This window comes from Condylura cristata, unplaced genomic scaffold (genome assembly GCF_000260355.1).
Source record: "Condylura cristata isolate star-nosed mole 26May11 unplaced genomic scaffold, ConCri1.0 scaffold00005, whole genome shotgun sequence".
NCBI classification, from domain to species: Eukaryota; Metazoa; Chordata; class Mammalia; order Eulipotyphla; family Talpidae; genus Condylura; species Condylura cristata.
Window position 1 is genome coordinate 8,642,015 of NW_004567106.1, and position 16,609 is coordinate 8,658,623.

At 34.3% G+C, this 16,609-nt stretch overlaps 1 protein-coding gene across 4 annotated transcripts in view; it reads left to right on the top strand.

Moving 5' to 3' along the window:
• ANKIB1 (ankyrin repeat and IBR domain containing 1) overlaps window positions 1-16,609 on the top strand; it is a 117,664-nt gene that overhangs the window by 72,370 nt on the left and 28,685 nt on the right. For all 4 annotated transcript variants that reach the window (XM_012720952.1, XM_012720953.1, XM_004676677.2 and 1 more), the window contains 5 exons: window positions 208-325; window positions 3,131-3,339; window positions 4,522-4,610; window positions 6,377-6,521; window positions 8,364-8,530. In XM_012720952.1, the coding sequence (XP_012576406.1) occupies window positions 208-325; window positions 3,131-3,339; window positions 4,522-4,610; window positions 6,377-6,521; window positions 8,364-8,530 (728 nt within the window). The remainder of the gene's footprint in view (window positions 1-207; window positions 326-3,130; window positions 3,340-4,521; window positions 4,611-6,376; window positions 6,522-8,363; window positions 8,531-16,609) is intronic.

Here is a 16,609-nt window from a genome sequence, read left to right on the forward strand (position 1 = left end):
CATGAGCCCTGATGTGTTTTCCAGTTTAAAAAAAAAAAACTTGTACAAGAATAATTTGAAGTTCATGATCATGAAGCACAATGAGCCTTTATCCAAACTGAAATAAGACAATTAAATAAATAGAAATCATATATATTTATTTATAAGAATTTAGAACTTCTTGAGAGTATAACAGCGAACCTAACTTTCTTTCTCTTCTTTTCAAAGCCCTATGAAGGATTAAGGCCTCAAGATCTTCGTAGATTGAAAGATATGCTTATTGTGGAAACTGCAGACATGCTTCAGGCTCCACTATTTACTGCTGAAGCTTTACTTCGAGCTCATGGTAATTAAATCTCTTACAAGAACATGGATGCCTTTGAAACGTTTCAAAGTTTAATGGTGGCTGTTTTATTATTTTAATATGAAACAAAATAATTTGTTAAACAAGCCTAAGTTTTTTTGTGCTGTCGCTACTGTAGTACTCGGCATCCTTACAACATTTTGTATAGTTGTAGATCATAGGAGAAAAATAGGAAGTTTCTTTTAAAGAATCAAAGCACTTAATCAGCTTACTGGTTGTTTATTTTAAATTTTTTCTGAGTATCTAATACTCCCTATTTACATAGATTGCAGCCCCAACCAACAATATAGGTAAACCTGGGACACCAATTTTGATATTTCATCTCCTTTAGATTCTAAATCCTGTTGTCACCAAATTGTTAGTTTCACTTCCCAAAGCTTAAACCTCTCCATTTCCTTTCACCTCCACTACAACCAACCACCTAACTCTAGTTGTCATTATTTCTCACACTACCAAGTAGCCTATCTGCTTTACTTCCCAATGCTCTTGATCTGTCCAATTTGTTTCTATAATGTAATCACAGTTATCTTTTCAAGTCTGATTATGATAACCTCCCTTTCTAGCCCCAAGTGCCACTTTTCACTCTTCTTACCACTTGTAAGATGATAGAAATATTATGAAAATGTTCTGTGTGGCTGAGCTTCTGCCTACTTTTTCATTATCTTCATATAGTACTCCCTGTCTGTTCCCATGTTCTGGCTACACTGACTTTTTAATTTCAACAAGGTGTCACCTTGCCTTCTACCACAATGCTTTTGAATATGCTGTACTCCATCTTTGTAGAATGTCTTTACCTCTCCCTTGTATTTAGTTAACTAAGACACATCCTTCAGATGTCTGTTCCAAGCCATTTCCCCCAGATTCTGACTGAAAATATCTATCACCTCTCCTTAATGAATTTTCTTGTAGTAGTGATTTTGGTTGGTTTGTTTTTTTTCCCCAGTGTATTTACTCTAATGCCTTTCTCCTTACTAGGCTTTAAGTTTCATAACAGCAGGAATCATACCTGATTTTTTTCTACCACGCATTGTTTTCCCTATCGCTAGCAAAATGCATGACACCTAAAAGTCATTCAGTAAGTGTTGCTAAATGAATGAAGTAATAGAATCCAAGCAGAAATTATGCTAAAAAATATTTATAATAGATAAAATTTGGCATATTTAATATCTGTATATATAAAACAAGTTTGTTTTTTTCTTTATTAAGGAGTAACATTATAAAAAACAATGCTGTTCTAAGAAAAATATTTTTAACTTTCTAAGTAATGACTTATCAAAATACAGAGGTTCATTTAACAATATTTTCTGGAATATATTCATACACATTTTCTTTTCACTTGTAAAGTTTTCCTTTTTGGTGTGACCTGAACCTTGTTTATCATCCTATTTGCCATCTCAAACTGCAACATAATATAAGTAACTTTACAAAACTGCTCATGTATTCCATACTTCTGTGTCTCTGCACATGCAGTTTATACAATTGGAAATGCACTCTGTCTTCATTGCATGTATGAGACATTATGTTTCTATTAAGCCACCAAATAGATTAATTTGGTTGAAAAAATTCTTAATATAGAAAATTGCCATAGCTATTTGTATTTGAGCTCTCAAACTGTGTAGAATGGACCTGGTATAAATAATTGACTCTGTATTATTCTTGACTGTGTATTTTATTGTGCCATAGGCTTTAGAATTACACAGATTGGTTTCGAATACCTCACTATCTGTGTGAGCCTCAACAAGTTATATAACTTCATTCAGTCATAGTTACTTCCCAATAAATAATGATTGAAAAATTTGTCGGAGGAATGAATGAATAATGTGAGTAAAACAGCTAGCAAAATAGTTGAATATGTTTGCTTATTGTTTTTAAAGGGTTAGATTCTTATGGCTCTGAACTTTATAGTAAAATGCTTCACTTGGCTATTTTAAAAGTATACTATTCATAATAAGAATATAATCTTTTTAGTTAAGCCAATGTCAAGACACTTAATACAGAATTTATACCTAATTCACTATAATTTTACTTATAACAATTTTTTCATATGTTCTTTCTGCTTTTAAACTATTTACCAAATGATCTTTAGGACTTACTGGCATTTTAACATGTTTCTGGTGAGCTATGTAGTCATTTTGCAACTTGATGGTAATGAAGCCAATTGACAAAGGACATGTTTCCTTGGAAGAGTTGAATGAATTAAAGCAATGCCAACGAAAATGTAGTAAATTCTAAAAGTGATTTGTGAGCTACCTCTTTTGATTATTAGTAGAAATGACTAGGTATTTTGGTCATATTATTAGATATTGACATGGATGTAAACCATGGCAAATTATTAATGTTCAAGTTCTGTTTAAAAACTACTGATCGTCAGCCTCCCTGGTGGCATAGGGGTTAAGGACAGTGCTGTCAAGCAGCTGCCAGCCACTGTCACTTATCCCCTGCCAGCCAGGTTGCTGACCCCCATGGCATGGCAGACCTTTCGTGTCTCACCTGCAGCTCCCCTCAGGAGTTTGTTTCAGTACATCTGCCTGTTCTGCTCCCCACTCTCACTGGTGAATCCTCTCAATCCCCCTGTCTGCCTGCCTTGACCTCTGGCTTACACCCTAGTTCTTGTATGCATAAGTAAACAAATCTTTAAAAAATACTGATGGGTATAACAATTACTACTTTGATATAAATATATTTTCTTCCTTTTATGACCTCAGTTTGTTTTTTTATTATTAAGCTCTGAAAATATCACCATTTTCCTCTGTTTTTTGAGAGCTATCCATTCCATTTTTCTTAAAGACTGGGACAGGGAGAAATTACTTGAAGCTTGGATGTCCAACCCAGAGAACTGCTGCCAACGATCAGGTGTCCAAATGCCAACCCCTCCACCAAGTGGGTGTAATGCCTGGGACACGCTCCCGTCTCCAAGGACTCCAAGGACTACACGTTCTTCTGTCACCTCACCAGATGAAATAAGTTTATCTCCTGGGGACTTGGATACCAGTTTGGTATGGTTTGGTATTCAATGTACTTCCTATAGACTTGTATTGAGTCTTTTAACTTATTTAACATTTTTTCTTGGACCCGTTAATCACATTCTACTCTTCTTACTCAGTTATTTCACACTTGAGTACATTTTTATTATCACAGAATGTTTTATGTCCTTTAACGTAGAGACTGAAAAGCAAAAGGTTTTCCTTTCTCATTTCAAATCAAATAGCATAAAAATGAGTTTAGAAACATCTGTTAGATTTTCACTAAAAAGCTCCAGTACTTAAGGTTAAACGCGTCATACTGAAATATTAAAATTTGTTAGTGGTAGGTACTTTATACAAAATAATGTATATATTTTTAATTTTCTTGAATTCACTTGTATTGATAATTATACAGTTATTTCAATAAGTTTCTGAAGTTTGTCATCTAGATCATTTTCCAAAATAAAGGCTTGCTTTTTATTGAGAAGCACAGTATTGCTGTTGTCAGCATATTTATACCATCAGTGTATACTTCCATAGGAAATTTTGCTGTTTCTTAAATGATTTCAGTCACTGAAAATATGTGATAAATATGAAAGCACTCCTGGTTTTATCTAGACCTTTTTAGAAAATAGATTCCTGTTCTGTGAGATAAGAATATATCAGTAGATCAATAGAGATATCAGTATGTAGATATAAAACAATGTTTGCTTCTAGCAAGTCATTGTTTAGAAGATACAGTTTTCGTAGCACAGTACACTCCATAGAAGTCTTTAAATTGTTACTCTGAATATCCTATGTTGCCTGATTGCAAATACAGTGTTACTCTGTGTATATATTTTAGGTTGAGTGCAGGGTGAAGGGTATAACTAAAAAGTGGTTATTTTGCAGTGGTCAATTTGATCTTGACCTGAATAGATTGTGATGATTGTTGCTTATACTTCCCCTTCTAAATGCATAATTGTTGGTTAATTTAACACATAAATATGAAATTTAAGAGTCTGTCTTTTATATTAAAGCATTTAGATTCCAAAGTAGTTCATAATGGTGTTCACACAGTATTATTTATTCAATCAAAGGAGAGCACATTAATTTTAACTTCCCTTATAACTTTAAAACACGTAATTTTCTGTTAGTACTTTTGACTTAAAGTAATAACCAGTAGATTGTCTTTCTCCAAAGTATGACTTTAAGCCATTGCTCTTTCATCTTCAGTGTGACATTTGTATGTGCAGTATTTCTGTGTTTGAAGACCCAGTGGATATGCCCTGTGGACATGACTTTTGTAGAGGATGTTGGGAATCGTGAGTATTCTGAGCAACTCAGTATTATTTTATGATAGCATTGGTATTCTGATTTGTTATTCAGGTCTCTTGCTTCCCATATTTAATGATGATGAATTCTTTATGTTGATTTCAGAATTACATTGAAATTTATGACATTTTACTGAGGCAGAATTTAATTTTCTTATTTTGACATCTTCTCATCTATTGATTTAGCAAATTTATTTAATTTCATAGTGTAGTTAGCTTTATGTAAGATACTTTTGGGAACAAAGCAGGTATAAATAAATAACTATTAAATATATCAAATTATAATGTATCTAATGTAAATTTTATGCCTACAATTAAATATCAAGAATCAGTTTCTTAATACTCCTGGAATTTTCAAGCATTTGCCTTAATGCTTTTTCTGACAAATGCTTTTGCCTTAATGCTTTTTCTGACAAATGGCCTTGAAAATCTATATGGATATTTACTTTTTTTTTTTTTAATCAATTCAAAGTTGGACGCCTCTGTTAAGCATGCTTGGGCACATATTACAAATGGAACTTTTGTTTTGCTTCCCATGTTTATCTCTTTTCTCCTTCCCATTATCTTGTCAAGATTTATATTACACACAATCTATCTACTTTGCTCTGTTATACTTTTTGATAGTGGTGTATAGACAAAATTGAAACAACATACTGAGCAATATATCATACTATCTGTGAGACACATATATCTTCTGACCTATGTGAAGCATGTCTTTAGTATTTAAGAAGTCTTAAGTCTGAAAAATAAGAAGTTTATAAACTATTATTTTCTATGGTGTATGTACTGGGTACCAGAGTAGAGAGCTAGAGAACATTGTGTTGCATATGAGTGAATTTTTATGTTTATTTTTTAAACAACTTTGTTAGTGCATAATTGTTATTTAATAAACCACAAATTTAAAATAAATAATTTTATAAGTTTTGGCATATGTATACAATACATTCATGAAGCCATTACCATATCAAGATAATGGGTTGATCCATCAATTCCAAAAGTTTCCTCATTTCTCCTTGCAATTCATCTCATTTTGCTACCGTTTACCCTCCTACCATCAAACTGTCTAGTCCATAGGAAACCACTGATCTTTCTGTCCCTCTGATTTCATCGACTCCATTTTCTATGTCTGTTTTCCACATTGGTATGTAAGGCAAGATTTTATTTGGAGGGGTAAAATAATAATACTTTTTTGAAATATGTAGGTACTAGACTCTATTCTGAGTCTGTTGAGGTAGAGTCAGATCTGTGCACTCACCACAGCTGAACTAATTGTGAAGTCAGAGTTCACAGCTATATACCATAGCAAAGTTTCACCTACTTCTATGGAAGCAGAAAATCTTCTATAGGTATAGTGCTTGATTTAGTGGAAAATTGTTAACTGTATTATAGTAGGGAGTATTGCTTGGGTTCTACCAAGTTTGCTACTGTTAATCTTGGATTATATGTGAAAAATGAGCCAGGGATTTACTTACTGTGTTTAAAATTTCCTTGATCTGCCTCACCAAATTTCTATCACAGGAACCATCTGCTCTACTTATCACAGACTAGGCATAGAAGGGTTTAAATTTGAAAGATCTAATTATGTTTTTCCATGGTACGTTACCAGCCTACCTAGGATTCTCCTTACTCCTCAGTAGTTCTTGTCAAATCAAGTACCAGTAAAGTAAGGTTCAGGTGGTGTGATTCATAGAAAAAAATTATATGTAAATTAATTATGTTCTTGTGGGGATTTTTCTATCATTTAATAACTTTAATAGGTTTTTGAACTTGAAAATTCAAGAAGGTGAAGCTCACAACATTTTCTGCCCTGCATATGACTGCTTCCAGCTTGTACCTGTGGATATCATAGAAAGTATAGTTTCTAAGGAGATGGACAAACGATACCTACAGTTTGATATTAAGGTATACTACCAGTTAATCAGTCTAATTTACAAAATTTTAATTTCATTAAACCTATATAACAGGTTCTATTTAATTTTTTGTTGTATTTTTGAAAGCATAAAACTTACTGAATGTGGGACCCTCCCTGGTGGCGCAGCGGGTTAAAGCACAGCACTGAGAAGTTTAAGCCACTTCCGCAAGAGTTCGATCCCGCCCGCCCCGGAAGAGATCCACATGGCGAGGCAGACCTCTCCTGACCCGCCCTCTGCTCCCCTCAGCAGTGTACTTCCTTGATCTGCCTGTTCTGCTCCCCGTTATATCTCTGGTGAATCCTCTCACCCTCCGCATCTCTGGCCTGTACCCCAGTTCTATACGAATAAATAAATAAATCTTTAAAAAAAAAAAAGATTATTAAAAAAAAAACTTACTGAATGTGAACTTAACTTGCTGAATTTAAACTTAATGAATGTCTTAAGCTAAAGCATTATTTTATCATCATGAAAGGAAATTAAAATGAAAAGGTATAAAGTCTTATACCAGAACTATTTATAGTTTGCCTGTTACACTTTTATTGATAAGATACTGTTCAAAATAAATGAACTTTGTACTGTTCAAATTATCTCTTTGATGTTTTCCAAAAGACGTAATTTATATACTCCTAAATATAAATAAATAAATACTGGTAAATATTTACCAATAAAGAGGATCAATTTGGAGATGTATAGATTTTTTTTTAAAGATTTGTTTATTTGTGCATACATAACTGGGGTACAGGCCAGAGGCTCAGGAGCCATGAGAGGCTTCACCAGAGACAGAGTGGGGAGCAGAACAGGCAGATCAATGAAGTACACTGCTGAGGGGAGCAGCGGGTGGGTCAGGAGAGGTCTGCCGCACCATGTGGTCACCTCCAGGGCAGGCGGGAATCAAATTCATGGGGAAGCGGCTTTTAGATTCTCAGTGCTGTGCTTTAACCCGCTGAGCCACCAGGGAGGGCCTGTATGGATTTTTTTTTTTTTTTAAGTAATAACTACATATAAAAAGGGCCTTCTCTAGTGGCACAACATGTTAAAGCACAGCACTACACAACACTACAGTGCTTTCCACAGCCACTGCAGCACAAGTTCAATCACCAGCCAGGGAGGTGTCCCACATGGCATGGCAGACCACTCCTGACCTGCCCACTGCTCCCCTGAGCAGTGTATTGTCAATCTGCCTGTTCTGCTCCCCACTGGTGAATCCTCTTACCCCCCCCCCACACCTTTGGCCTGTGACCAGTTTTATATGTATAAATAAATAAATCTTTTAAAAAATTAACTACATGTAGATAGAAAAATTTTTTTAGCTTTATTTTCATTCAGGAATAATCCAGAAGGATATACAAGTTATTCTGTGTGTGTGTATGTGTAATTGTAATAGTTGCATCTTCATTGCCTTGCAAAACTATTTTGTAGTGTAAGCCCTAGTAGATGCACTTAAATAGATCTTTCTTTAACATAAATATTTTTAGGATGCCATTTAGAAATCTACTGTTCTGATCCAATTAATAATCATAAGTTTTATTTATAATTATTTTTCATCTAATAGCCTCACATTGTATGAAAAAACATTTTCAAGTTGCTCATTTTTTGTGTGCTTTTATACTTTGTTAAAACATAAATTTAAAAACTATCATTACTAAGTAATTGCCAATCTTTTCCCTTCTTGCTCAGTTTTCCATTAATGTTTCAAGTATTTCTTGAGACTAACTACATCTTTTTTATTTCACTGTTTTTACTTTGAAGTAAATTGACATAGAGGTATATTGTATATTAGAATTTAAAGTTTAAATGTTTTCTATTGTGTTTTACTGTGTTGTTTAAATAGGCCTTTGTTGAAAATAATCCTGCCATTAAATGGTGTCCTACTCGAGGCTGTGAAAGAGCAGTTAGACTAACAAAACAAGGGTCAAATACATCTGGTTCTGATACACTCAGTTTCCCCTTGCTCAGAGCACCTGCTGTGGATTGTGGAAAAGGACACCTCTTCTGCTGGTAAGTGCAGACAGTTTTTAAAGAGATTGTTTCCTTGAGTTTGTTCTATATTATATTATTGTTGTCATTCTTTTAATTTAAAAAATGCACATTGAGTGCTAATAGTTCACATTCATTGGGTATTTCATGTGTGCAAGGCACTATGCCAAATAATTTTATATATTGAGTTCTCCCAACAATGCTCTGAGTTGTATGCTATTATTCTTACTCATTTTATAGATAAGAAAGCTCAGGCACAAAAATTTACCTAGTGTTATGCTACTTGGAATTGGCAGAAATGGGGTTAGAATCCAGCTTTTATTTAATTCCAGAGCCCATGCATTTAAACTTTTAACACCTAATTGCTGGCCACAGATTAGAATATGTTTAGAATTTAACTTTTTTTCTTAAAATATCCAGCAGTGACTCCTTTTTCAAAATCATTATTTTATTTTCATCATTCTTCTTTTTTGTACAGTGCATGCTTTCTCCTCTCAGGGATAGCCCCGGTGAAATTACCACCACCAGTTTAGCTGTGCACCATAACTATTGTCCTTCGTGTTCTTCCCTCCCCTGTTTTGATTATTCTTCCCTCTCCTCCCCTACAGAGTATCTTTGATTAAAAATTGCCTGTTAATTTTGTTTTTAAATTTATTTAATTATTTTTTTCCTGATCCCTTATTTGGTCCCCCTACATTCCTCCTGTATGTGAAGCCATCAGTTTTTTTCTTTTTTCCTTCTGATTTATCTCACCAAACATAATCCCTTCCAGTTCCATCCAGGTTGCTGCAAATGAATAATACTCTATTGTGTATATACCACATCTTCTTGAACCAGTCATCTGTTTTTGGGCATTTGTGTTGTTTCCATATCTTCCCTATTTAAATAATGCTGCAGTAAACATAGGGGTGCAGTATCCTTTTGAATTAATGTTTTCATGTCCTTTGGGTAGATTCCTAAGAGTAGAATTGCTGGGTCATATGGAAGCTCCATTTTCAGTAGTCTAAGGAACCTCCACTCGTAACTAGAATCCTAGAATCACTAAGACAGCTTTTCTAAATTTTCATTTTCGGCCCCAACAAATAAGATTTTTTAGTAGATTTTGGACTAGTGCTAAAAGAAAAACAAAAATGCCCAGGTGTTTTAATAAGTTTGAGTAGATATGTAACTGTGTGGTCATTTGACTATGTGTTTGTCTGATGTCAGCTTTCTACTTTATTCACAGTAGATAAATGATAATTATTTTTAATTACAAGATCAGAAAATGAAGTAATACTTGTTCTGCTTTTTTGATCATTTCCAGATTAATCACATATAAATACACTTTAGGTGGGTGTAAAACTCTACTCCTTACTTAAATACTTAAAAGAAATCAAAATCAATTTGTAGTACTGCTGGATAGTAAAAAACATATTTATTTCCAGCCCTTCCTTGGAAGGGCTTTATCTTACCTTTATCATTAGCTAAAAATATTTCTTGAACTGGCAACCATATATAACATTAAACTCTAGGTCAGGTGTCAGCCAACAATTTTCTATACCAATTTTTGAACATAAAATTTTGTTGGAACACAGCCACACCCATTAATGCCAATTTATTGTCTACATTCAGGTTATAACAGCAGTAAGTAGTTATAATAGAGACCCAGTGGCCTGCAAAGCCCAAAACACTTACTCTCCACTCTTTACAGAAAAAACTCAATAGACTCCAGTGTGTTGTTGTTTGAATATAGTGCTTAATGAAAGGAAAATGATGTGTGCAGTTTTCATAATTAAATAAGGCTCAGCTAACAAAATAGATATATGTATGTGCGTGTGTGTATTATGTCTACATGGCTTAAGAAAAATTTCAAAACATTTGAAAGGCAACTTCCTAAGTTTTAGTTATATATTATTTACTATTTGCCGGTCGGTTCTAAATTCCACCTCCCCAGCGTACCAAAATAGATACGTATCTAGCTACAGAAATGAGGAGTTAATACATATGAGCTTAAATGTTGGTAAATGAATGTTCCTTAGGTGAATTTAGAAACTATTTTTATGTAGTAAAGTAACTGCGAACATTAAAGTGACAAAATAAAAGTTTCCTTTTTATTTAGCATTATTGTAGAATTTCTTGAGAAATCTAAGCTCAGTGTCTTCATGTACTCGTTGCATACACCCAAAGACTCTAGAATGGCTTTTGATATACGTATCATTGGGATAATTGAGAAAAATTACCATGTAAATAATGTTCTCAGTTATCTGGCGCATATAAAAGACTCCTGGTTAAAAAAAGACCAATTCAGAGCCCTCCCTGGTGCCACAACAGGTTAAAGCACTGCATTATGAAGCTCTCTGAAGCCACTGCAGCATGAGTTCTATCCCTAGCCAGGGAGCTGACCCACATGGCGTGGCAGACCTCTCCACCTATAATAGTGACCTGCTCACTACTCCCCTCAGCATTGTGTTTCAGCAGATCTGCCTGTTTTGCTCCCCACTCTGTCTTTGGTAAACCCTCACCCACTACACCTCTGGCCTGTACCCCAGTTCTGTAAGCATAAATAAATAAATCTTTAAAAAAAAAAAAAAGACTGATTCAAAGGTTTGGTGAAAAGGCAACAAAATGGAAAACATAGATTAGTCCAGTGATTAGAAGACAAAGGTTAATATTTGCTAAGATCTAAGAATAATAAAATTTTGAAAGGCAAAGAAGAACCTGTGATTGGCATTGTCAATGGTTTCTGTGGTCTGTCTAGCTTTTACTAGTTTGTACTATAGATTAGACTTTACTTTCTTGTGTTCCTTCCCCACTTCTCTTTCTGTATTGTAAGTATTAAGCTTGGTTGGACTGAATAAAAGAAAACTAATAGAAAAACTACCAATGCATGTAGAGTTATATATGTCTATAAACATATATGGTGCTATAAGCTATATATTTCTAGACCAATGTTTGCAGAAATATATTAGCTTTTTTCTCACACCCTAAAATATCAGCTGGTTATATTTAAGATTCATTGGAGACTAAATACTAAGATCACAGGCCCTACTTTAAATTTTATCCTAATTTAGGGCATCAGTGGCTGGCCACATGGATTTGAGGTCACATTTGGTGGCAATTCTGGAAAAGAAATGGTGACTTGGACCCTTCCTGGTGGTGCAACAGGTTAAAGTGCAGCACTACGCAGCTGTCTGCCACCCCTTCAGCATGAGTTCAATCCCTGACTGGGGAGGTGACCCACATAGCACAGCAGACAGCCCCTGCCTCCCTTGCTGCTCCCCTCAGCAGTGTACTTCTTCAATCTGCCTGTTCTGCTCCCCGCTCTGGTGAATCCTCTCACCACCCCTGTACCTCAGTTCTATATGCATAAATATATAAATATTTTTTAAGAAGAAAAAGAAAAGGTGACTTATATGAAATAAGAATAGCTTTCAGTGAAGGAAAAACTAAGATTTAAGTTCTTCTGCTTACCCTTGTGATACCTTTCATTTTTGATAATGTTAAGCTGTAGGGTTGGGTGTGTGTGTATAGATGATATATGTGTAGTCTAGATTTTTAGTGTCTGCCTCTGTAGGCATTACCTTGAAATCTTTTTATTTTCTTAGCTTTTTACTGTATTCATATAGTATGAAAACATGGATTATAGTCAGAAATTTTAAAAACTCTGCTGCCCTTATCTAGTATTTCAAAAGAAGCAAAATCTGCTTCATGCAAAAGGCAGCTTTGCAAAAGAGTTTTACAAAATAAAGGCATGTGATTCTGGGTTTGCTTCTTTGTTTCCCCCCAAAGCTTATAAATGCTCTCTAAAAAAATATTATAAAACTCACAAGAATGGCAATAATATTTTTTACTTTTTAAGAACTGCATATGATAGAAATTGTTGAGAGCAGTCCCCAAGGATGTCTGTCTCCATGTAACTGAATGTATTCCTTGTTTGGAGAGATAGTGGGAGTAGGCATTTCCCTTCCCACCACAGGGTAGCTTTTTCTATGGTAACTTGTTTACCAACCAGATCTGTGCCCTTAGTAACTGAACTTTAGTGCTTTCTCCCCCTAACCTGTATGATTGCAGTTTTTCTGATCTTGATAAAGTTATCTTTAGACAGTGTACAAAACCTGGATGAGTGCTTGTTTAATCACTGACCTCTCTGTTTTTCTTTAATAAGTAGAAGGTGCTATGTCATTTCTCGCCTACTGAACTGACGCAGTGTCTCTTTTCTGAGGCAACTCTTTAAAGATTTGTTGTCAAAAATACTTGGCCACCAAAATCCTAATCTTTAAGAACTCAAATTTTAACTGGTATAGTGGTCATTTCTCTCCATCACTCCAGATAGCCCATGCTCCCGTGATTCACCAATATCTCCACTGGGAATAGAGAGATTACTTGGGATTTCATCTCTTCTAAATCCATAGGTAGTCAAACATTATTTTGAAGTTATTCACTGAAATTGAGATTACTTGGGATTCATCTCTTCTAAATCCATAGGTAGTCAAACATATTTTGAAGTTATTCACTGAAATTGATTGGCAGTATTATTCTAAAAAATAATACTTGGGTGGGTTTTTTTTTAATATTATCCAGCTGTGGAGCATTATTTACTGAAATTCAGTATCACTATCATGAAATAAATTTGAACCCTAAGAGGAAGTTTTGACTCATAGTGACGCACCTGGTGAGAAATCAGGCTTCTAGTATATTTAGGTTTCTAATGAATCAGAGTATAGTGTGCAGACTTGTGTATTTGGAACAATCTTGAAAGTGAATGTTTTTGTATTAAAATTACCATCAATTCATTCTGTTTTCCCTAGTATCTACAATAAAGACTTCGTATCTGCTCCGTTGTTAGGATCATGAATTTTAATTGAGGAAAAGCATTTCACCTCCACAGATTTTACAGGCAAAGGAACTCCTTTCGAGCCCTCTGGGCAAAGTAAATGAAGTTGTTCTTGTTTGTGGACCTAATAGTTGAGTCTCAAACCCTTACCTTAATGGCTCTGGCTTCAGAAAAAAAGATTTTTCCAGACTAGCAGTATTCAGTTGTTTAAGTAGCAGAGTCTTGCCAACTAGCAGAACATGCCCCAGCTTTTCATCAGTCCAAAAATGAAAGCATGAGGTCATTTATTTAGTACAAATCAGTTATAAGACCCTGTTGAAATATGTCTACTCTGTACAAAGTAACATACCCATCTAAGTAAATACTACTTGGTAATTTAAATAATAAAGTTTTAGCAGAGTGTAAAATTAACTTTAATCTGGAGGTAGAGGGCTTGCATTCCGAATTTACCGCTGCTTCTAACTTGCTTGATGATAAACTTTTACCTTTTTTTAAATGATAATACAGTAAGACAGCAGGAGTTTTTGTATTTGATACAAAACATAAAGCATGCTGTTTCCAAAATCAAATTATGTGCCTTCAAATCTTACCTTATCCTCTTGCTAGCTTTGTGATCTTTGGCAGATTTCTTAGCCTCTCTGTGCATGCAAAATAGGGGTAAATAATAGCAGTTTCAAAGAGTGGACTAAATGAGTACCATAAGGTAATACAAACATTCCTGGTATACTCAATTTTTTTAAATCTTAAAACTGTTATTTTCAATTGATTTTTTAAGAGAGAAAGTCGACTAAAGAGAAGAACCATAAAATGAGAATTTCTCATATTCATTTAAGATTGGTCATTAATAAAGTCCTAAAGTGTCTGTGAACAGAAATTTCCAACTCTCTATAGGATTTTCCATCAAATAATGAAACTTGAGTAATTTCCTTTCCCAGAACCCTTTGCAGTTATTTGTTACTGACAATGATAGTACTTAATAACGTAAAGGGAAGAACCATCTCAAGATATTTATTAGTAAACTTACCATATTTGGAAAGGGTTAAGAATTTTAAGTTAGACACTTTTTTTTCTTTATATATATATATATATATATATTTTTTTTTTTTTTTTTTTTTTTTTTTTTCCTGGATACTTTTCCCTGTAGGAACCCACTCTGTTAGTGTCTAAATTGGCTGTATGTCAAAATTCCCATTTCCATTCATTTGTTAACAAATGACATTGTTAAATGTAGTCTTAATTACATGTTTGAATAATTATTTCTAGTCACTGGTGTCTTTATTAAAACATCTTTCAGGAATTTAGCATTCTCTATCTGTGGAACTTTCCAGTGTCAGTTATATCAGAATAGTATCTGTCCCTATACATGGCATGAGCCAGGTTATCAATCACCTATTATGTCTGGTAGCATTGTTAGATCTTGGAAGATTTCAACATATTTTCTGGGTTGGCTTTTTATTTTTCAAAGATAGTTAATATTTTTAAATTGCAATCTCTAGCTCTCTATGTTTTAGACCTTGCTCTAGCTTCTCCTTTATTTATAAGCTTCTTCTTTTTATAACCATGCTTAGCATTGCATCGGAAACTAGTAGAAACTGTGCCAACCAGTTTTAACACCCAAAAGTGATCTGATTGGGTTATGACCTAGGGAAGTACCTGTGTTCTTTTGAGATTCTTGAAAAGAAAACTTCTATTGATGTCTAAAGCAACACAACCTCAGGGAACTAAGCAATTATGTAGTTGCATAAGCAGTCATGTCCTTTTGAAGAAATGGCATTTATTTTTTTTTAAAGATTTATTTATGTGTACAGAACTGGGGTACAGGCCAGAGGTGCAGGGACAGTGAGAGGATTCAACACACATACACAGCGGGGAGCAGAACAGGCAAATAGATGAAGTACAATGCTGAGGGGAGCGGGTCAGGAGAGGTCTGCCACGCCATATGGATCACCTCCAGGGGGCGGGGGGGATTGAACTCATGAGGAAGTGGCTTTTGCTTCTTAGTGCTGTGCTTTAACTCGCTGTGCCACCAGGGAGGACCTGGCATTTATTTTTTCAGACTCTATTTGAAAACATTGGGCTGTTTTTTTCTCCATGAGAAAAAAACATTTTTTCATTTTGTCAGAAAATGTTATGACATCAGACAGAGCCAATCATACTGCTATTGATTCAATTATAAATAAAGTAATATGTTGTTAAATCTCTGGGGGTAGGGGAGAGAACTTAATAATTACTTTAGTGGAAGTAATTTATTTTGCTGACTTTGTTTTCTTTTAGTTATTATATAATAGTTATTATATAAGTTTTTTCACACCTTAAGTTTTCTATAAAATGAGTCGTGAGAAATATATGTTTTTCCACATGTATTCTCAAGCATCATATGGAAACACTGTTCCTAGATCTGTGGCATATTTCCTTAATGTATGCTAGTGTATGTGCCAAGTTAAAATTAACAGTTATCTCAGCTATCCCTTATATAAAATTGTGTTATCTCAGTTATCCCTTATATATATTTAAAAGCGAGTTCATTTTAATAAGTGCTAACATGAATCTACTTCCATTTTTAATCAAGCAAATATTTTTTTTAATGACTATTAAGTTACCACTAAGGAGCTCTTTAAAATCACAGTCATGGAAAAGTATTCCCAAATGTCATATTTGGTGATGAATAAGAAATTTGAAGAAAACTAAATTACTCTTTCAAGGTAATTGGCACGTTTGTTTTATAAACTATTTTTTTTTAAGTGTACCATTTGGTGACATTGAATACATTCAGTGTTGTACAAGCGTAACTCCTATCCATTTGCAGACTTTTTTTTTTATCTCCATCAGGAATTCTGTAGCTATTAAGCAGAAACTCCCATCCATCTGCCCTCCCCACCACCCCCTTACTCCCCAGCTGCTGGGAACCATCATTCTATTACTGTCTCTAAGAATTTCTCTGTTCTGGGAATTTAGTATAAGTGGAGTTATACCATATTTGTCCTTTTGTGTCCTTTCACATAATGTCTTCCGTATTCATCCATGTTGTAACAGGTATGAAAATTTCACTATTTTTTGTGGGTAATCTTCCATTTTATGTGTACACCATATTTTGTTTATCCATTTTTCTGTCAGTGACGCTTGGGTTTTATCCATCCTTTGGCTAATGTGAATAATATCAGGAACATTATAGAAAAGTTCAAGTCCTTGCTTTCAATTCTTTTAGATATGCATCTAGGATTGTAATTGTTAGAGTGTATGATAAACTTTCTAAGGAATCAGCAAAGTGTCTTTCATAGCAGCTGCAT